The 23,971-nt window shown below is 42.2% G+C and overlaps 1 protein-coding gene across 2 annotated transcripts in view; it reads left to right on the forward strand.

The window, feature by feature from the left end:
- LOC126253205 (uncharacterized) overlaps positions 1-23,971 on the forward strand; it is a 599,715-nt gene that overhangs the window by 6,428 nt on the left and 569,316 nt on the right. For both annotated transcript variants that reach the window (XM_049954381.1, XM_049954382.1), the window contains exon 2: positions 3,342-3,953. In XM_049954381.1, coding sequence (XP_049810338.1) covers positions 3,342-3,953 — 612 coding nt within the window. The remainder of the gene's footprint in view (positions 1-3,341; positions 3,954-23,971) is intronic.

Consider the following 23,971-nt stretch of genomic DNA (forward strand, 5'->3'; position numbering starts at 1 on the left):
GCGCGATAGTGATAAAGAATTCGTCATGTTCTACAGATCACTTTCGTCTACTCTGAAGAAGCGCAAGTTATTCCTTCTCTGGTGTCTCTATAGTTAGTGGGTGGCTGCGAGAAGTTTATTTCTTACATAGACAGACATCTTCTCGTACTCAGCGAAACACTTCGGCACCATTACATACGATCGTCTGCTGGAGTTGATCAGTGACTCCTCTCTTCAATTATTCGGTGATTACCTGAAAAGTGGAGTCTGGCATGTCGTGGCCGTACAGAGCACTTTGCCTTGTACCGGCCAGGCTCCACGTTGTCAGCCAGCAGGACCCCACCAGCTTTCACCGACCCTGCGTCCGACAGCTGGCTCTCGTTGTACCGAATTGAAGACAACTCAGAATGCTGCGCAAGTAGTGAAACGCCGCACTCCTCTAGAACGTCTTCAATGTTGTTATCAACGCATGTTAGTGACTGCAATGACAATAGGAAATCAACTAAGGGAGCTAAAATTATTTTCTGTTATAATGTTGACGTGTATTGTGATCAGCTACAGTTCCTTCACACTTAACTGAGGTATTTGCACGGATAGCCTGACGTGCGTCGCGTCCAAGGTTCGCGAGTGAGCCTGAGCCGATCTAATGCGCTTCGTGGATTAAAGACGAGGGCTGCTGAACCGGCAAACCCAGATATGGTTTTACAGCAGTTTCCCACATCACACAGCGTGGATACCGCCCCTGTAGCCACGTCCCACCTCAGATACACATTATGCATTTGCACGTAGGATTAACTATAGCCACAGACACATGTGGTGCAGAGAGCCCGCCATGGAAGTTGAAGAAGCGACTGGTGATCTCACATGTTTGGTCTCAACAGAGCCCTTAACAAGGAGCAGCTTAAGTGAGGTAGTGCTGATAGTCCTTTTACTGCTGAAGGTGTGCCTCCACTACAAAGTACACAGATGAGCTAAAACTTTCTGACCACTTGCTTAATAGCTTGTTTGTCCGTCGTTGGAACGAAACACATCGCTGATTCTGCGTATCAGGGATCCCACAGTATTTTTGTAGATTTGTGGAGGTATGTGCATTAGATGTCTACGCACAGATGATGCAATTCCCATAAATAATGGGCCGCTGATTTGCGTAAGAGGTGACGGCGCCCGATAGCGACCCAGATGGGTTGCATAAGATTTACATCAGGCGAAGTTGGTCTCCTAGACATCAACAAGAGTTCACCATAATACTCCTCAAAATACTGTAGGACGTTTATGGCTCCGAGTCAGGGAAAATTACACTGCTGAAAAATGACGTCGGCTTCGTGAAGACATCAAACACGAAGGGATGCAGGTGGCTCACAGCTGTCAGCGTGTCTTCGATTATTGCCACACGTCCCATGCAAGCGCAGGAGAATGGCTCGCATGGATAATATAGCGCCCACAAGTCCGCGTCTGAGGCGCGCTGCACATTTCGAGCCGCTGTTCATATCGATGACGGCGTTTGTGGAGATTGCCATCGATCTAGTGTAGTAAAAGTATGATTCACCCGAAGAACCGACATGTTTCCATTGATCGACGGTCAAATCCTAACGGTCCAGTGCCCACTCCAACAGTGACTGACGATCTCGTTAGGTCAACATGTGAACATGTAGGGGTGGTCTGTTGCGGAGCTCCCTGTTCAGCGATGTACGATTAGCGGTGTGTTCCAAAACATTTGTGCGCGCACCAGCATTGTGCTCTTTCGGCAGAGATGCCACAGATCACCGTCTATCCTGCTTTACAGAGCAGACAATCCTCCGACTCCCAGGACCTGTGAAGAATTGTGGACGTAAAACCATTTAGCTCCTAGTGGTAATTTCACTGTCCTTCTATCTCTTTCTGCAGATGGTCACGACAGCAGCACACGAACATGCTACCAGCTTTGCCGTTTTCGTGATACTGATTCAGGGGCTCTGTGTAATAATAGTCCGCCCTTTGTCAAAGTCGGTTATATCAATATATTTCCCCATTAGCAGCCCATATATTTGCTAGGGTGACCCGCGTCTGTGTCTGCTCCGCCTACATACTTTTGATACGGCATTACGTGCCCGCAACGCCACCAGGCGTATCCAGTGTCACTGCGGGAAGTGGTCATAATTTTTTGGCTTATCAGTGTAAATACTAGGCTCTGCTTGCTAGGAAGTCTTACTTTCCAAACTCCTAGCTGTGGTTACTCTCCATAAACGCATATTTTGTGTACTAGGCGTCACTGCCAGAAAATATCGAAACTTTGCGAGAGTCAACCCAGGACTGCCTGCAGAATCGTGCAAATTCCCATAGCTAGGTCTCCAAAAAACTTTTTTCTCGTACATGAACTGTAGTTTATAGTTGCACACAGTACACGTCAGTGGGACATGTCGCTACTGCTGCGATCCTTAATAAAGACTGAGTCGTCATGCTGATCCTGTCACTCGTATTTCCTTAGAAAGTATGAAAATGCAATTAAGTTTCACATATTTATTATTATGATACATTGGTTTAAGGATGCACTACGTTCAGTAAACATACGGAATATTTATATGGGGAAGTGTTGTTTTCCACAACAAGTTAAAATTTACATGAAGCAAAACTAGCAGATATAAGTGACAACAGTGTAAAACCACCAGAGGCGAACTGACGAAATAATGTTTCGTAGGTGTCGATGTGTTCCTTATTAGGCATGCTATGACCCTACACATGATCCTCGTTAGTTCTTTGTGACTCCCTTTATGATTAGATCTGATGTCTTCCCAGCTCCATAACACTCACTACTTTCACTAAAATATGAAACTACCATCTTTCATCCCTCATGAATTACGTTGTTGTACAAATTACTTGGTCATAGAGCATATTTAATTATAGTTTTATTTGGAAAATGGTATTTTCATTCTTATGGATTTTTATTTTTTACTTACCTTCTATATTATTTTACTTATTTTGCAATTTTGACCATGTCCTAACAAAAAATTTATTAATTACGTTCAGATTAGACAACAAATCATAGATTATAATTTTACTTTGTTCGGTTTTGTAACTACAGTAGCGAAACATTCCTTTAGTTTGGTAGTCACGTCTGTAAGGGATGATGGTTACATGCTATCGAGGTCACACATAGTTTTGGCAACAACATATATATATAACAAAAATTAAATGCATTCGTGAATAAAGTGTAATTTCATCTAAAAAAGTTGCACAATTATAGGTTACTGAAGTATTCCTGGAGACGTGAAAGTTTAGTAGGTACCTGAGTCCTATAATGATTTTGCTATTCTACCTGAATAACTTCCAGTTTAGGCAATGTAGCACCATCAACAGTTCTAACAAATACTTGTATTATTCTGCAGGAGCCAAGAAGAAACGTATACGAAGCTCAGTGAAGCAATAGGTACTGAAGGACAAGACTACGAAGTTGCTGCCCTTACATTCGTCTATGTGTGGTGTTTCAATCACCAACTGAAATTCCGCCTAGCCACAAACCTCCAGCACGCAGTCCCGTTTGACGACATAGTTCTGCTTCTGTACAACGGAAGAGAAGATGCCTGGAACAGCGACGACTACCCGAGGACCAAAAGCGCACTTCTGCTGCTGCAGATGACATACAAGCGGAACTACAGGCCCACCCGATCGGACATGTTGGGCATTGGGCCTAGGAGGCCTAACGATAAACTGGCGGTGAAGAACTGCTTTGAATCGTATTCGAAAATGGATCTGAACAAAGTCAAAGCAGAATTAGGAGAAACAGATAAAGATTTGAATATTCTGTTTGGGCTATGCACTAACTCGTCACTGGATGGGCATGTCTTAGGATCATCACAGAAAATAATACCGAACGATCTCTCCCAACAACTGGGCTCGTCAGAAGCGTTTTCAATCGACGACACTGACTTAACGCCTGAAAAAGATCGACTGGACTGGATGAAGAGTCAGAAGGCGCAGAAATTCCTCCAAAGTTTCAGGTACGTTCGCCAAATGACTTACTTCACTTATGTTGTTGATGTGGTCCTTAGTCCTAAGAGTGATTTGATGCAGCTTTTCATGCTAGTCTTCACGTGCCAGTTTCTACATAACTACCGTAACCTACATCCCTTTGAATCAGGTGGCTGTAGTCAGTCTTCGTCTCACTCTACAAGTTTCGCCTCCACTCTCCCTTCCGTTGCCAAAACGATGATTTCTTCATGACTGAGGATGTGACTTATCAATGAGACCCTTATGTTAGTCAAGTTCTGTCACAAATTAATTGTTTCACTATTTCGATGAAGTACTCCCTCATTTTTAATTCGATCTTATCCTCGGCATTCTTCTCTTCTTGTCTGACTTGGCATGATCTTAGTGAAACTTCCATACACAGCTACTCTCCAAATAAATACCATCAGAAAAGACTTTATAACACCTAAAAGGAAACACAACCCACTTGACCTCATATTTTAAGCTGAAAAAAAAAATACTAGCAAGATATAAGCGCCAAACATCGTTCTCACGCGAAAATTTTGACCATAATTCTGATTGTACGCAGTTATGACTTTCTGAATGTACAGCTTTAGAACTTCCTACGCGTCACACCGGTTGCTCAGCCCTCTCCGTCCTACTACAGCCGCCTAACGTCAGAGCGCTAAGTACTACACAGTGGAGTCAGTAAGACGGATGTGTTCATAACGTCAGTGAAACAACAAGTGATAGTTACTTGTTCATTGTGGCAGAGGCCGCGGTTTCCAACCTGTGGCTGGTGCTAAATGTCTTCTTTGCTTTGAACAATTTTATGTTACGATTTACGAATGCAGTGTACACTGATCATCCAGAACATTATGAACACCGACCTACTATTTGTGTAAAGCCGTCTAGGCGATAGCAGCCTCATTTGGTGGGAAATGACTGCTAGACAGACACACACGCGGTATATGTAGTACAGGGAGCGTGCTGTCCGTGTGCGGATTGGGGGAGGCGCGTGATCTATCTGCGTTTGACCGTGGGCAGATTGTGATGGCCAGGAGGTTCGGCACTAGCATTTGGGAAACTGCGCGACTTGTCGGGTGTTAAGAGGACTGCTGTGGTGAGTGTCTTCAACATGTGACGAAACCCAGGTGAAACCATGTCCAGACGTCGTGGAGTTGGGCGGCCACCCCTCATTGCAGGTATCGGACGTCGAAGTCTGGGCGGCGAACTCTGGTGGAACTAACATAAGATTTTAATGCTGGACAGTACAAGTGTGGCTGAACGTACAGTGCACGGAACACTCCTAACGATGGGACTCCGCAGCCGACGACCCAGGCATGTACCAATGTTAACAACCATGACATAGGCAACTACAGCTGAAATGGCCACATGACCATGGCATTGGCAAAACGTTGCTTGGTCTGATAAATCCGGATACCTTCTTCACCATGCCGAAGGGAGGGCGCGTATTCGTCATCTTCCAGGGGAACAACTCCTTGTCACCTGAATTGCGGAACGGAGATAAGCTGGCGGCGGTTCCATTATGCTTTGGGGAACATTCACATGGGCATCCATGGCTCCAGTGGAGCTTGTGCAAGGCACCATGACGGCCCAGGAGTATCGTACACTGGTTGCAGACCACATACAACCCTTCGTGACGATCATGTCTCCCGACGGCAGTGGTACTTTTCTACAAGATAATGCGCCATGTTACAAGGCCAGAAATGTGATGGGATAGTTCGAGGATCACTGTGGCGAGTTTCCATTGATGTGTTGGCCCCCAACTCGCCAGATCTGAAACCAATCGAATACATCTGGGATGCGACGGGACGTCGAGTAAGAGCTCATCGTCGCCCTCCTCGGTATTTACTCGAATAACGTGACTTGTGTGTGCAGATGTGGTGCCAACTCGCTGCAACGAACTACCGAGGCCTCACTGCTTCCAGTGTTGTTATCCGTGCCAAAGGTGGACATGACAGCTATTAGGCAGGTGGTCATAATGTTATGGCTGATAAGTGTAAATTAACGTATGAATAAGTAGCCTGGCGCTGACAAATTATTAACATCGGGTTTGTTTTCCTTGGACTGAAAAGCTGATCTCGTTAAAGCTAAGGAGTTGCGTTAGTCTTGAACGTGATTGGCATGATTAAATTGTAAATCGAATGCATTAGCTCCGTTTCATATTAATTCGATTGCTTAGGTTTATTCATTGCGATTTTCAGGCATGACGTTGAACATACACTGACGTAAAAACATCGCAACACCAAAAAAGAAATTAACGTAGACTATAGAGTAATGAAATTTCGTGAAGACATTCGTCTATATATTTAAGTGATTATGATTGCAAGATCACAAGTTAATTCACGCGCGAGATAAGCTATTGAACAATTGGATTATTGGTTCATCAATAATCGGCTTACCGCCAGAATGTTGAATGCAATTATGGAAACGTTGTGTTGGAGAGGCGTTGGATATCAGTTTGTGGGATGCAGTTCTATGACCTTTGCCTGACCGGTGAACACAAGAATGTTTAGCGCTGTTTGTTGATGGCGCTGGAGCCGTCATCCGATCGTGCCCCCCTCCCGTGGAATGCTGTTCGTGAATGACGGCACAACAGATCGAGTCACCAGACTGACTGCAAAGAGGGTGCGTGGGATAACCACTAGAGTGCTCCTGCTGCCATACGAAGTCGCACTGCACACCAAAACTCCAAGTGCAGGTTCCGTGCGTCTTGCGCGCACGCAGGTTGGTTGCAGGTCCTCAATTGGCCTCTTTCTGACCAACACACGGCCATTGCTGCCACCGAGGCAGAACCGGCTTTCATCAGAAAATACAATACACAGCCATCCTGCTCTCCAACGAGCTCTCGCTTGAAATCACTGAAGTCAGAAATGGTTGTGGATTGGAGTCATTGGAATGGACGCTACAGGGCATCTGGCTTGGAGATTCCCATGGAATAATCGATTTTTGCCGGCCGCGATGGTCTAGCGGTTCTGGCGCTGCAGTCCGGAACCGCGGGACTGCTACGGTCGCAGGTTCGAATCCTGCCTCGGGCATGGGTGTGTGTGATGTCCTTAGGTTACTTAGGTTTAAGTAGCTCTAAGTTCTAGGGGACTTATGTCCTAAGATGTTGAGTCCCATAGTGCTCAGAGCCATTTTAACCAATAATCGATTTTTGACAGTTCGTTGTGTCACTGTGGTACCAGCTCTGCTCTAATTGCTGCTGCGGATGCAGTACGATGCACCAGGGTCATATGCCAAAGGCGATGGTCTTTCCCCTTGGTAGTCCCACTTCCGTCCGGACCCCGTCCCCTTGCGACCGCACAGTCTCGTGACCAACGCTGCCAGCAGTCATGTACTGTGGCTATATTCCTGTCAAGTCTTCCTGCAGTATCACAGAAGAAACATCGAACTACTGGAAAGGTAACTTACGCTCACGACCGCTAGAGCGTATATTTAAAACAAACCTCGTTTGTATCCTCATAGTGCGCTGCTACCGCCTTTATTATACGACTGGCTCGAAATCTGGACAGGCGTCATCTTTCAGAAGAACATACTTTCCTATTAACTTTCGTTTATGTCGCACAACTTTTTCTTGGTGTTGTGATTTTTTCCGTCAGTGTATATGTGAGTGAACTTGAAATATTACGTACTATTTCCACGTAAAACGGCGCGTTCTCGAACAAGGTTTCAAAACACTTGACCTCCTCCATACTCATCTTTCCTTGCCACCAAAACTCCTCGGAGAGCTCCGGTTGTCATCGCATCGCTCTCGGGCATTAGGCGGCAGTAGAGGGGCGGAGCGGGTGACAAACAACCAATTAAAAAGCTGTCTGTTCAAGTAGTCATAACTGCCTACTATCGCAACTGTAGCTCAGTTCTCGTGTGCGACTGATTTTGGGGGCTGATGCCTCGCTAGTGCTCTTCATCTCGCTAAAATACGAGATCAAGTTGGTGACGTTTCCTTGTTAGATTGATACTGGATGCTAACAAATTCATCTTTTTCATAAATATTCTTCGTGCTGTTTCCAGATTGCATTTTATATCCCCTCTACTTCAGCCATTATCAGTTGTTTGGTCACCCAAATAGAAAAATTCATCTGCTGGTTTTAGTGTTTCATATCCGGTTTCATTCTACAACGTTCCGTTACCCTTCCATAATTTTTGTTGTCGTTTATATTATAATCTCCGTTTAAGACACTATCTATTCCAGTCAATTACTCTTCCAAGTCTTTAGCGGTTTCTGCAGAATTATGTCATCCTAAAACCTCGAAGTTTTTATTACCTACTGATAAAGAAATTTGAGCTGGTCAAGAAGAGTCGAACGTGAAGAAAACGCCAGTACGTGGTTGACATTTTTAACAATTTTACTTTATGTCAGGTAAATATATTGTTATTCCACTCTTGTTTACCATCACCAAATTTCTTTACATTGCCGGAGGGGGGATAACCATATGGTGCCAAATCCGTTGAATAGCGTGATTATTTTAACGGTTCTTACTAAAAGCTGCTGTTTTTAAAATGTCGGAGGTCGTTTGTGGGCAGATGCAATGTTTTTCTCAGTCCAGACTTTCGTCGTACTATTGTTGAGGTGATTTTTCCAGCTTTGATCCTAGCTGTATTACTTGCAATGTAACTTTTCGACAACTCGTTTTTTCTTTGTCTTAGTTTCTCAGAAATACTCATTAGTGTCTCTTACGTCTTCTGATGTATTGTTAAGCGATACATTCCTCCATCAGGCTTTTCTATAGTTTTCCTTTTCATGAAAACATCCTTCTCGTTGTTCTACTTGCTCGATTACAGTTTCGATGCGGCATAGAGACACAGATGGTGGAACTGCTACAGTAGCTGCAAAAAATTTCAAAAGTAACGCCAGGCATAAGGTATTGCCCTCTATATTTCACGTTTTTGAAACGCTAGAATTCAGACAGAAAGCTAGCGTAAAATTTATTGTGTAAATACAATGATATTAATTCTTCAGTTACACCATTGTCAAAGATGTAATTCCAACATCTCCAGCTAGTGCCACATACCTCCATATCATCTTATCTCCTCCCCTTGCTTCACTATGATTCGATTGTTGTTTATTTCAAGTCTTTTTTCTTTGGGCTGCAAGTGTACACACCACAACAGTCCATTTGACTCTACTAAAATTGTGAAATATCTTAGGCTAAACAAATATAAAAGTATTGAATATCAGTATAATAACGTACCTAGATGAAAGAACGCAACACACTAAAACTACTTACATTATTAACTGACCGGACATGAATACTAAACACAGTAACCAACTAAGCGCTATACGAGGCGCTCCCAGTCTCACATAACTGATATATCTGAATGTCGGTTAGTCTATTCCTCCTCCGTGGCTTTACCACTCCATCGAGCTCTTGAACTGCGAAGAAAATTTATTTCACAAGAGATAAATAAACATAATTTTACTCCCTTCGATTTTTATTTTTGTGGACCCTGTCATCTATATATATTGATTTCAGATTTAAATGTTACCTGTTTTAGAGTCAAATGACTCCACCTTCAGAGATCTTACAATGAAGTAGGGATCGATTTAAATCCACGATGTAGGGCAGCTCTTGTTGGGGAGAGTGACAGAACTGTTCTCCATGTATCAACTAGTGCAAATAATTCTGAAATGACCGATACGACCAGACTATACTGTGTGTTTGTCGGTCGCTTGAGATGCGTTATAAAAATAAGATATTTACAAATTAATTATGTGAACGATACAGAATCGATGGTGACGTTCAAATGATCTAGTCTCTTATGGAATCTAGTCTCTTATAGAATCTAAATCATTTCAATGTGCAAGTGAGACTGCTCTTTCCTTTGAGGAGAAAATTCTTCCTCAGTTATTTTACAGAGCTATTAGACTAACTGAATAAAAAAGAAGCAGCAGAACTGATTCAGTAAAATGTCATTTAAACAGTTATATATTTTACAGGAGACTCGTAGAATATATTCAGAGTGGAAACATCGACTTACTTTCGTATAAGCTTTTGGTGTCCTAAACGTTTCTTCCACTTCATTTAAAGTGGCATGATGCATCAGAATACGTTATTCCTTAAAGCAGTGTTGTTGTATCATTTGTTTCCTGTGTTTTGAAGCATGTTTCTGCACATTGTCACTGATTATTTCCTTCGGTGCCCCTACTGAACGAAAATTCATTTTTGTTGATGAAAAATTATTGTTTTATTTATGTTCTCTCTTAGCGGACAGAACTTTAGGAGCTGTACGAATGTGAAACCTTCTTTTTTGCTGGTACCCAGCTCGTGGTCTCACGGTAGATTTCCGGCGGGGTCAGGAATTTTTCCTGCCTCGAGATGACTGGGTGTTGTTGTCTTCATCATCATCATTCATCCCCATTACGGTCGGAGGAAGGCAATGGCTAACCGCCTCCACTAGAACCTTGCCTAGTAAGGCGGCGCGGGTCCCCCGCGTCGCCCCCCTACGCTCTGTAAAGGAGTATGGGACTCATAATCATCATCATCAGCTGTATATAAAACACTGCTCAAAATAATTAAGGTAACATGACTTCTGACAGATGCCATACCGCATCGAGCAATAATTGAGGACTAGCTATGCTACCAAATTATATTTTTTTCACCAATTAAGTATAAAAGAAGACATCATTATATCTACATTTATTTGCAAGAAGTGAAATGTTCTACAGGTGTCGAAAACAAAATGGAAACAACCATTCATTTCGCCATCCTGGGAGCTTTTCATTGTGAGTTTCAATAACGTGTATGCCCTCGTTAAGCATATACTATCGTCTAACCCTTACGTGGCGTGATGCGTATACGTTCACAGAGGTCACCCGGTGGTATCCTTCCCACTCTTCAATGAGAACCATTGTGAAACAGAACGACCACCACCACGTCTTTCAAGCACATTCCACTCATATTTGATGCTGTTTAGGTCGGGATTCACTGCTGGCCATTCCATTACGTCAGTAACCAGGTTTCACCGGACGTCCCTGGTGACGCCCATCACTTGAGTTCTGGCATTATCGTGCAAGAGAAGGAATTCAGCGTCACCACTGTATGCAGCGGACTCCACGTGTTAATAAACGATCGCCGGCCGATGTGGCCGTGCGGTTACAGGCACTTCAGTCTGGAACCGCGTGACCGCTACGGTCGCAGGTTCGAATCCTGCCTCGGGCATGGATGTGTGTGATGTCCTTAGGTTAGTTAGGTTTAAGTAGTTCTAAGTTCTAGGGGACTTATGACCACAGATGTTGAGTCCCATAGTGCTCAGAGCCATTTGAGCCAATAAACGATCTGTTCGATGTACTGCCTGGCGATAAGGCGAACAAGGACAAGGACAAGATCCGTACAGCTGCCTCCCCACACCATCGCAGAACGTTGGCCGAATTTGTCGACTCCCTGGACAATATTTGGCAGGTACTGCTCGCCACAGCGTCTCCACACACGAGCACGATCATCATTGTTGCGTCAGAGGAAATATAAAGTCGTCTACGTTGTAAGATCCTTTCTCGTAACCTGTTCCTCACAGTCTGATCTGAAACAGTGTCTCCATTGGCCCTTCTGAGATCGCCTTGCAGTGCTCTGGTGGTATGTATATGGCGCTGCGACGCAGAGATGGCCAGGTATCGGTCTTCACGTGGGGTTATAATGTGTCGCCGCCCTTGCCCAACTTGCCTTATTTACTGCCCTGTCTCCCTGAAGCTTTGTAGCTTGTCCACAACCCATGGACGACTGATGGAGACTCATTGGAATCAGCAAGAACACGGCGACAAGTTCATCCTTCTGTGATCAAACAGACTGTCCTTGCAGCTAGCATTACATTAAGAAGTCACGCTTCATATGCTTGGTTGAATACAACTCTCACAAATAGCAATTGCTATTTGTGTACTTCACCAGAGGGATACCGCTCCGAGTGGTCATATGCTACTGTAATGCGTAACACAGCCGATAGATTTCGAATGAGTTTAGTTGTTGCATACACTGTATGAGAAGATTTCGAGCTATACAATAAGACCACAGGAACGCCTGTATCAAAACAGATTTCACATACTGGACGTTGACACTCATGTTCCTCTAATACTTTTGAACAGTGTGTTATGCACTGTTCACGCTTGATTTACTGTTGATGTCATGTTTTTTTCCTTTTATTTTCTTCAGGAATCAATCATTTCTTTTTCATCGAGTTATTAAAAACGTTTGTCTGCATCAACGTAACTCGATACTTTCTCTGTGCTGCGTGATCATAGCTCAAATGTGTGTATACCAATAAGCTTTTAACCTCGTGTTACCATAGACCTAGAACGAATCGTTTCAGTCCCATAATATATAAGAGACGACGTTTTTTGCATTAACCTTCTCATATATTAGAGCTAAACTCTTCTAATGTTATGAACACACTCTGTATTTAACCTCTGTGCTAGTCTTCCATTAAGAAAATTTAAATTTGTTTCATACATTCTGGTGTCATTTGTTTCAGAGGCTTTATACTGCCTAAACAACGTTCCCTTTTACGTGGATAGCAATTTATTTTCAAGTTAAATTCTTCCATGTTGGCATCCATCTGGTAAGGTATCCATACTTCAGTCGTCTATTGTTGGTGAATAACAGTACTTTGTAACCGATGTAGACTCTTATCTTCCTTCCCAATAAATAATATACGTTTTAGGTTCCAAAGGGCCTGCAGCATATTGTAAGTCAGCAAAAATGGTTCAAATGGCTCTGAGCACTATGCGACTTAACTTCTGAGGTCATCAGTCGCCTAGAACTTAGAACTAATTAAACCTAACTAGCCTAAGGACATCACACACATCCATGCCCGAGGCAGGATTCGAACCTGCGACCGCAGCGGTCGCTCGGCTCCAGACTGCAGCGCCTAGAACCGCACGGCCACTCCGGCCGGCTGTAAGTCAGCAAGTGACGTTTTTATGAGTGTCCAGACTCGATGCTTTGTTATATTCATTTTTATTTCTTTAACTTTCAGTACTGATCTATTTCAGCTAAACTGCTTTTATCGAGTCAACTGCAGTACAATGTGGCGGACATTATTTTCATTGCACATATTTATGTTATAGTAGAACAATGAGCTTGGATTGCTACTTACGTTTATATTTTATACATAGATTTACAAACTTATAGCATCGTTGACAACCGAATTTTGAAAGTCGTTCTCTGTTTCTTGAATTGAGATAGTAATTAATTTGTTATGAGAGTAGTTTGACACTTTTGGAACTAAGATGTCACATGTTTTCAACGAATAAGCACTGTTATACAGATGATATAGACATTATTTGGCTGCATGTGTGTCTATGGTTGCTGTATGTTTGTAGTAGTCTATGAATTGTAGCAATCGTTGTTTCTATTAATTTACATTTACTATTTGACCTGTATACTTCTGTTTACTTATATTTTCGATTATTATTCGTAAAATATGACTTCTTGGTATTTATCGTTGCTCTGACATATATTTTTCAAGAGTATATTTATGAACAACGGTATAATGTTTTATTTTGGTAAGTATCATCATGGAAAGCATTGCACATTGAATTTATCCGTTTTCTTTTTCGGGTATTTCAATGAAATTCTTTGATGTCTAAAAGGCGCCTGTTCTTTCAGTATCTCTTGTGGTTTAATTTCTATGAGTGTATAAATTTAAAGTTCCTCGAGATTATTAATGGTAGGAGCCTTCGAAATTTTATGGAGTACCTGCAATGCGTGTTCAATTTTATCTACCATGTATTGACGGTCTTTTAGGTGGAGAAAAAATATGGATGGGTTGTTATTGTTGTATCGAACTTGTTTCGTAAGTCATGTGAGAAAGTTTCTCCTGGTCTAGTCTACGTAGAAATTATTACATATGAATTTGGATTTACCAGGGCTAGCATCCATTGGTGATTTTGTGTTATAAGATAGAAATTTTAGTTTGAGGTTGTTGGCCCAGTAAGCTACTTGTAGATTTGTGGGCAATTTTTGTGTCGATGTCTTCTGTAATTGTCTTAACTCATTCTTGACCGTCTACACAGAAGTGTTGGGCTCTCTTTATACCACAGTAATGGTCTGCTCTACCACCATCTTTAACTCTGCCTTTAATGTTTCTGTAAACTGATGCCTTTCTTTTTAAAAAAAAACTCATCTTGATTTCTTTCGTATTTGTTGGAAATATTCTCTACTTCTGTTACTACTTGCTGAAGTATAGATTTAGGAGTACCTTGTTCCAATTGTAGAGCAGTTAATCTTTGTAACGATTCAGGGATACCTTCAATAGCATCTTGGAATCCTGAAATTCGAATTGTCTAACAACTCAGTTACGTGACTGGAAACTTCAGTTTTCAACTGCTCTGATTTTTAGCCTGTTCAGTTACGCGTGCAACCTGACTAGCCACATTATCTTGCTTTATAGTCCAACTGTCTCGTTTTTGAAGTATTTTTTGTTCATTCGTCGAAATACTTATCATAGTTTCTAGTCTTTGGAGCACTAGAGCAATAGGATCTAAAATCGTACCAATATATTCAGCAGTAGTTTCGTCCACAGCAGGTGCCGTTACTTAACTTGCTGAAATGGAAAGCTTATCAACATTTTCACCATGTAATTCGCTTTTGGCTACTTGGTATGATACAGTTTAAGTATTTGACGTTTCCATCATGGCAGCTTGACATTTAGTTTTTACCATATTATTGTTCAACTCAATTTGTTAAAGCTGCTGCTGTTCAGATTACAGTTAACATTTTAATAAATCGCAAGTGATATTAGTGTGAAGCACAACATTGTAGACTAAAAATATTTCTACGTGAACAAAACCTTCTCAGGGAAAGATTCTATTAGTTTTCTACTCTGCTGCGACAGTCCAAGGAGTTTCTCTCCGAAATACCTTGCGATATTCTACTTACGATAGCACTGGACGAAGCTGTTAGCCAGCTCATCAGACGTCGAGGCCTTGCTAAGAGTTCATGGTAAATACTGTACGTTTTGAAACGTCCCTTTAAAAAAATTAATGAATGATTGTGCTGATAAACGTCTTACGTTGTCTGATTTTCAAACAGCTGAGCAAAACTGAACGTATTCAGACATTCACTAAACTGACACACAATATTTTTAGCGCAACGCAATCTGACTTTCAGTAATCCCTACAAAAGAATGGCCCTGATTAATTCTTACCTCACAAAACTCTTCGTTACTCGAACTACTGCAATACAGCGAGCGCCAATACTGCCAGCTAAATAAAAGATTCTAACTACTGAAGGCACTAACTACTGAAGGCATAGTTAGCAAATGAAAGATTTTGATAGAGGACAAACAATGTATTTACCTTAATAGTGTTCAAAAGTCATAATATATATAAAGCAGTTCATGACATCCAGTCTTACAAATTTACTGTCTCTGATGGACACACGCCCAGATCATCCGCTCTCAAAACTCCGCCATTTCTCTCCCCACATCCACCACTGCTGGCGGCTCACCTCCAACTGCACAACGCTACGCGCTGTTAACAGCCAACTGCCCAACACTACAATAGCGAATGTTACAATGCCAACCAGCCACAGACTGCACACAGCACAGGCAGTGATTTTCATACTGAGCGCTACGTTTCGTTACCAATAACGAAACGAAAACAGCCCACTTACATAGCCCCCATGCTCCCCACAAAAAATTTTACAAATTGTTTTGGACAGTGGCCAATACTGATTTGAAAAAAATTTCATAATTACAATAACAAAGAAATCAAATGCAAACATTTATTGATATAATGTTGGTCAAAAACTAAAATTTTCTCACAGTCCATAAAGACAGTCCTGATCATTCATCACAGTAAATTTGCAGTGGTTTTTTTTTTTTCAAGGTCTGAGCAGTAAAAGAAAATGCACACGGAAGTAGTGGATTTCCATGCAGTCTTGAAGAAGTAGTGTTGTCCTTCCAATGGAAAGACAGTGCTGACTCTTGACATGCAGACAGGTAATGGGCCACAACAGAGCAAACCCAGAGCAGAGTTAGTCGAAGTTTCGAAGAATATTGGTAGGTAGGTCATCACAGAGCAGACCCCCTGTACTCCTGGAAGACATTATGGTATTGGTGGGCCACCAGAGGTGCAGACCCACCACAGTCTTTGTAGAGATAATGGTATTGGTGGGCCATCAAAGATGCAGACCCACTGTAGTCCTTGTAGAGATGGCCAGCAGCCACCTGTTGCCACTGTGCAGATGCACAATCGCCATCGAAGAGTCTTGCGGAGAATATAGCAAGTCCATAAACCATGACTGGTGCACTCACAAAGTTTTTGGAATTGTCCTTAGAACCAGAAATGCTGTTAACCAGTCCCTTGCTGAATTATCAACGCACATGCAAACACTAACAGTCCCAACTTCTCATTTATTGTGCATATACTATGACCAACAGAAACGTGTGCAGTGAAATTTAACTTAATTTGAAGAACTGGTGTCTATACAGGTTCGAATCCTGGCAGGGTCGCCATATGAAACGTCCCCTTAGAAAAATGAATGAATATTGTGCTGATAAACATCTTATTTGATTTTCAAACAGCTGAGCAAAACTGAACGTATTCAGACATTCACTAAACTGACACACAATATTTTTAGCGCAGTGCAATCTGAGTTTCAGTAATCCCTACAAAAAAAATGGCTGTGACTAACAATAACCTATACCTTTCATGAATTCTTACCTCACAAAAATCTTCGTTACTCGAACTACTGCAATACAGCGATGCCAACCAGCCACAGACTGCACACAGTACAGAGCGCTACGTGACATTACCAACTAAAAAACCTAAACAGACTACTTACACATTTAAATGGTTTGCTGTTGTGATACGTGGAAAAGATGATGAGAATACTTTTATTATGCGTATCAAATTTTATAATCTTGTCTCCATAGTTTTTATGATAATTTCACCTTCTATTCTTCTGTATTTTCGTTGGCTATTTACGGTCTCCGTCATTTAAATTACCTAATGTGAACAAACAATTTTTATCATTATTTGCATCTATCATTGCTATAAACCGCGGATAAAATACTTCAGCCTTCTTTTGTAGCATAGGGGGTAATATTAAGCTTATTCTCTAGGTTTTAAAATCATCATTCTATCATTTACAAATATGTAAACCTGTTTTACTCGTTAGCTTCTTTCGGTATCTGAATGGACAACCCAACAAAAGTTGTTTGTTCTTGAGATACAGCGGAAGTTAATTATCTCTCCTCTTCTCTATACCCATAAATTCAAGTCGCTCCCTCAATCTGTATGTGCAGACTAATCACAGGATAGATACTCTGAGTCATGCATAAGGTTTTTGTACATAATATATAAATATTTCGTACACATGGTGTGAATTATTATAATGAGTTATAATTAAGTTGTGAAAACGATGCGACTGTCAGCTAGTGAACAGCTGCCTTAAGCCGAGAGAGGAATAGTACGTTGAGGTATCAAATAGCGTAACCAAATTCTAGTGTGACTGTCTTTTGGTAGTGTTTGGCCACAAACGGACATGTTATTAGGATCGAATCCGGGCAGCCTCACTTTTTTTAACTCTGCCTTTTAACGTAGAATTCGTCTCTCAATGACGCGGAGATTCGTCAGAAACGAAACGTGACTCGGGAGTACGCGTTACACTGTATCTCCTGTTTCCCCAGTTACATTATTAGTTAGGGACATGTAAGACGCCTTGCAGTACAACTGCACAGCGAAAACACAATTATAACCAAAGCCTGAAGTTTTCAATTATTTATGCATGGAGTGAAACACAGCATGGGATCCAACTTTACTTCGTTTATACAAAAAACGTTTTACAGCAGCGGAGCAGATGACTCAATTTTCAGTTTCTACTTTCCTTGAGTCAAACAAAAATGCAGACACGATTATCTGCATTATGAGGCGAGAGACATTATTTGTTTCGACACTTTCACTTCGTGCAGAAGACTGATAAACGAATCTCCACTGCCGCGAAGAGATTTAGGCAGTTTACACCAGATTTCAAAATAGTTCTACAGATGGTTGAGTTAGACTTTTAGAAACATTACTACAATTTTAGATTGAGAATTCCTTCCTTCCTCAGATTACCAGTCGTAATTCGAATAATGGGCATCGAGTTACTCAACTTGGAAGTAACGTAGTAAGAATGACCAATGACGAAAAGATAAGCACCTCATCAGATGTGAGGCTTACAAAGCGAAGTAATGAAAGGTTTTTAACCGATAGTTTCCCTGCAATCACTTGAGAAGAGTTGCAAATGAGTGGGGGGGACAACATGTGAATCCAGAATATGTGGTGTTTTATTTCGTATGCTACAAATAATACATTTTCCAAAGAATACTTCAGCAACTTTACTTCGTTTGGATCCAATACATTCTTTAAGCAGCACAGCAGATGGCTCAACTTCCTGCTTTGCTTGAATGAAATGTAAACGTGGACACGATTAATAGCGTGGCATGGCGAAGATTTCTGCCATAGAGAGTCTACGACAAAGAACTGCGGCGATGAGCCTCAAGAGTGCATGCTAGTGTGTACTAAACATCACAAGAGGAGTGCTGCTATACGATCTAAACATGTGGATCATGCCTGCTTCTCCTTATTATTTCTTACATTTGCGCCACCCAGTCAGTGTCCGATACGTATTGAATCACACACACACACACACACACACACACACACACACACACACACAGAAACGCACACACATAATCTCACCTACGATCCGTATGTAATATTTACACTGGTACTAAATGTATTACTTACATCAGAATGTGCTCCCATCGTTGCTGTGAGTTGTCATGAAACTTCAGTTCAATATGGAACACGCAACATTCATGCCTACACATAACTTTCCTGGTGCATAAAGTATATATATTCATTTTGTTACTGTTGTTCTCTGAGTTTTTCTCTAGTCCCGAATTAATACTTCCGTTCTGTAAGTCGTAGTGGTGAGCCCCTGGAACATCGTCTCCTAAGTAGACCACTACAATCTTCACCGTTACTGTGGCGGGAGACAAATGCTACCAACCGAGAGTGTTGGAACAAGGTGTTTTAATGTGGTATTACTCTCTGTCACACCTGACTTATGAGGGACAGAGTTTAGTCTCTTGAAGAGCACTTATAAATTCAAGATGTGGGGCTATAGAAATGGTGTGAAACATCCTGGCAGATTAAACCTGCATGTTGGGCCACAATACGGACCCCGAATGTTGCTTTCGCTAGACTGCTCTTACCGAGGGTAATCATTCAAGCACAACTCGCAGCTTTACTTCTGCCAGTACGTCTCTCCAATCTGGCAAACTTTACGTAAGTTTTCACTCTAGATACAAGGTGTATGAAGTTTACAGCAGAGGTCGGTGGCGGCGCTTCGGAAACGTGGAGCATGTTTATGTGCAGGAGAGAGTGCCTAGATAACGACATCCTGATCTCCTTTCTAGTTAAGTATTGCTGAGTATTTCATTTCTTCCAAGTGGAAAGAGAATTATTATTCAGCAAATTTCCTGTCAGAAGCTGCACAGAAATACACACAGATAAATAAATTATTAAAGTTTCAGAAAATTTGGATGATTTATTCAAGAGAAAGAGCTCCACAAACAGAGCAAGTCGAAAACTTGTTGATTCACATCTGGGCAATAAGTAAGCAGTTATTCGGCTTGGCGTTAATAGACAGAGCTATTGGATGTCCTCTTGAGGGATATAGTGCCAGGTTCTGTCCAGTTGGCGCATTAGATAGTCAACTTCCCCAGCTGATTGGCGGACATGCCCATGATGCTCCCAACGTTTTCAGCTGGGGATATATCCTGCGACCTTGCTAGCCAAGGTAGGATTTGGCAAGCACAAAGTCAAGCAGCAAATCTTGCTGAAATTTGAGTCCAGAGTGGTTTGCCTTGAAGGGCAACAAAACGGAATGTAGAATATCGTAAACATAATGCTGTGCTGGAAGGATGCTGCGGATGACAACCAATGGAATCCTGCTAGTAAAAGATATGGCATCCCAGACCATCACTCCAGGTTTTCAGGCAGCGTGGTGGGTGATATTTGGGTTGGTATCCCACAGCAGTCCAGGGAATCTCCAGAGACGTCACTAAACTGAGTAGAATTGTTTTCATTGATGAGTCCGGTTTCGAATTGAGCGCCGACCAAAAAAGACGTGTCTGGAGAAACCGCTTACAGCGTGGTATACCAACCTTATTGTCGCCTGCCGCACGGCCTGACAACCAGGAGTTATGGTCTGGGATGCCATTTCTTTTTATAGCAGGAGCCCTTTGGTTGTTATCTGCTGGACCCTTACAGCACAACAGTACGTCGCCGATATTCTACGTCCGGTTTTGTTGTCCTTGCTGGGCTTACATTTCAGCAAGGTAGTGCCCGCTTGAACACTGAGAGAGCTTCTACTGCTTGTTTTTGGCGTGCCCATCCCCACCTTCGCAATACCAGGTCGCCGGATCTTTCCCTACTTGAGAACATTTGCAACACAGTGGCAGGGCCCTGCAACCAACACTGGGAAATTGGACAGAAGAACGATATACCTCAGGAAGACATATAACAGCTCTATCAATCAATGCCAAGCCGAAGAAATGCTTGCATAAGTGCTAGAGGTTAAATGCGTTAGTGACTTGCGAAGCTCTTTCTCATGAATAAAAAATCCTGTTTTTCTGAAATTATTATCATTTATTTGTCTGTACATTTACGTCACATCTGCCGATTTCCGTCCCTTTCGTATAATCCCTTCGTGGTTCGTCTTTTTTTTTGTCTTAGACTGTATTTTAAAACATTGTGAAATTTCTTCATTTAGAGTTTCAATCAAATTTAGTCTTACCTGTAGAATTTATTGACCTATAGCAACACAAGCATTGCATGTGGACATTGCTTAAGAGAGCTATCGAAAACGATTACCACCTTGCCTCATCGGTCGCCGTTGTTTGGTGTGAAAATTACTCCCGTTATACGTTATTAATGACCTGCCAGTAAAGCAGTAAAAACACTTAGGCGATAATGTAGTTTACTGTCTCTTAGGTTATGTGGTCAAGTATTCTTTACGCTTTCTTACTTCATTTTCATTTGAAAAAAGATGCAGATACATATAATTTTATTATTTTCAAAGTAACTTGTAGGAAGTCAACAAACTTATTAGTTCATTATGGTCGAGGTCTACGTAACGCATGTTAATTTCCATTTATCAGTATCCTTCTGGTTAATCTCCCTAGAATCTCAGCGTCAGTTACGTTACCAGTTACACTGAAGTACTTCGCGATGTAGCTGAGGTACTCATGTATGAAACCAAAAACAGTTGTCATAGGGGCACTCGTAATCGTCAACCAATAAATGATAATTCTCTAACGGGCATACGATGAGAGAATCTGAGTTAGGTATGCGCTTTTCTGCCTACAGTAGATACGAAAGCGAACCTTAGCAACTTACGTTTTGTGAAATGCGTATACTATATGGAATCTGTTATTAAAACACGACCTTGTCTGACAATTCCTGGTGTTACAGCTGGAAGGGGTGCGGGCCGTGGGGGAGCAACGGTGGTACAACTGAGACAGCGGAATACTGTGTCAGCATAGCAGCGGCTAGCGCTGACAGAGCTCTTGCTGACGAAAGACAATTGTCAGCCTTGCAGTAAGATCTTGTAGCTGCCTGACATACACTGAAAACGGCCTAAAACAGTTGGCAGGAATGTGCAGGTGCTTAAAGTTCAACCCAGGACCCTCAAAGACTGGATGGAGTATCAAGTGATGGCCCAACATTTCCAGATCCATTTTGAAACCCAGAACCAGCGGCTTTGTCTCGTTGATAACGCTGCTAAAGGAGGCTGTACTAGCTTAGCTACACATTCACCAATAAGTGGCATGGAGATGGCACCGGTGAAATGCATGGCGCCAATGAAACACCATTACAGCTGAAATGTGAGCATATGTGCTCACTCTGGCCAGTGGTGTTATGACAGGAGCTAGGTCCCTGTAACAACTATGGTAGTGGTTGTGCCACAGCATGTAACAACTTCGTCCAACAATGGTGGTAGTTTGCAGCTCTGTAGACTGCTGTGCGAGCACCATTTGTAGCTCCCAGCTTCAGAATTTCGATGTTGGATGGCTTGCATACACTTTAGCTGATTTCAATGGCCTGCTTGATACGTTTTGAGAGAAACCGGTCCACCGAATTACAGGCTGCTGCTGTTACTGAACTTGTGATCTATTACACAACATGGCACTAGTGCGTCTATATTTTTCCTATTCCCCTATGGTGCAGTTTCTCTCACTCCACTATTTGCCCATTACACATTTTCTGTTCTTCTTCCGCACACACCCTGTCACGCAGTGTATGATCACTGGTACATCCAAAATGTGTGAGTTTGGTTAAACAATGTAATCGATCCAATGGTTTTGTAGGTCATGGAATGTGATACAGATGAGCAGATGGCTTTTTGCCAATGATGGGTATAGACCACGCACGATTAAGAAAATTCTCAAGGACAAAACTCAATCATCATGACTTGGTGCTAGTACCTTCTGTGGTATTGCTGAATATACCGGAATAATGTGTTCTGCGCTAATATGTTCATTCCGTGCTGCTAACAGCTTGTCAAAGGAACTAAGAATGCTGGAATCAAGGACAGTATTAAGATAGTTTTAAAACTGTTTTTGATCAGACACACAAGAGAAAACGTTAGTTTCAGAGCTATAGTCTCTGTTATTGTCACTGGAAGTCAAAAATTTGGTTCTGAGGTGCTGTGTTGAGTCTCATAAGAAATACGTTGCTGTCCCGTAATTCCAGTCATTCTGTTACCATTGGTCCTCCTCGCTTCTACGATTGAGTCATATACTGAGTCCACCCAGTGAGGTCTACTTTCTGAAAATGTGGGGAATTTGTATGGATGTCCCATGAACATTTGCCCTGGTCTGTTTCCATGAACAATAGTTTCATTTTGCACCAACATGAATGAGCGTACTGTAACCTGCTCCTTCATTTTCTGTCATCTGCCGGCCGGTGTGGCCGAGCGGTTCTAGGCGCTGCAGTCTGGATGGAACCGCGCGACCGCTACGGTCGCAGTTTCGAATCCTGCCTTGGACATGGGTGTGTGTGATGTCCTTCGGTTAGTTAGGTTTAAGTAGTTCTAAGTTCAAATAGCTCTGAGCACTATGGGACTCAACTGCTGTGGTTATCAGTCCCCTAGAACTTAGAACTACTTAAACCTAACTAACCTAAGGACATCACACACATCCATGCCCAAGGCAGGATTCGAACCTGCGACCGTAGCAGTCCCACGGTTCCGGACTGCGCGCCTAGAACCGCGAGACCACCGCGGCCGGCGTAGTTCTAAGTCCTAGGGGACTGATGACGTCAGAAGTTAAGTCCCATAGTGCTCAGAGCCATTTGAACTGCCATCAGGGTGCGAGTCTTTCTACCTGGTGTAATTAACAGGATCTACTTTGTCATGAAATGTACAACTTTTTTCACAGTTCCTCCAAACAACAAAACATTCATATTTGTCATACATGTTGTTACTCTAGTCACCCTCCTATCTTCTCTGTGTCGGATTACCTCTTGATATTAGTACATACACCAAGATGTGTCAGAACTGTGTGGCAGCAGCTTGCTCACTTCATCAAGCCAGCTTTTCATTATTACCCTCCCTCCCCCTTTACAGTACATCATTAAAAAGTGTTGAATGCATCAAATGTGGACTGCTGATGTTCAAGTAGGGAGTTTTGACTTCAAGTTTTATCAGCGAAGTCCTCTCTACTACTTGGTATAGAGCTTGCTGAGAAGCATAATATCTCTTAGTTTTTCTGTCAGGGTGTAAGAGCTTGTCAAGATCAACCTTTCACCGACACTTGGTATTCATTTGTCACATTCGCGTCTGTCGCTCTAAGGCTTTCGTATTCGCTTTTTTGCGCTTGGATCCGTACTGTCTGTAAGGTTTCTGCAAAATTCCGCACTGTTGCACGTTTTCCGCTATTCAGGGTATCACTGTCTCAGATGATGTTGGCATCTTCTGATAATACACAACATGAGACAGTGATAGACCCACACGTTGATAAACTTACGAATTGTAGG

The sequence above is a fragment of the Schistocerca nitens genome, chromosome 4, assembly GCF_023898315.1.
Source record: "Schistocerca nitens isolate TAMUIC-IGC-003100 chromosome 4, iqSchNite1.1, whole genome shotgun sequence".
Classification (NCBI taxonomy): Eukaryota; Metazoa; Arthropoda; class Insecta; order Orthoptera; family Acrididae; genus Schistocerca; species Schistocerca nitens.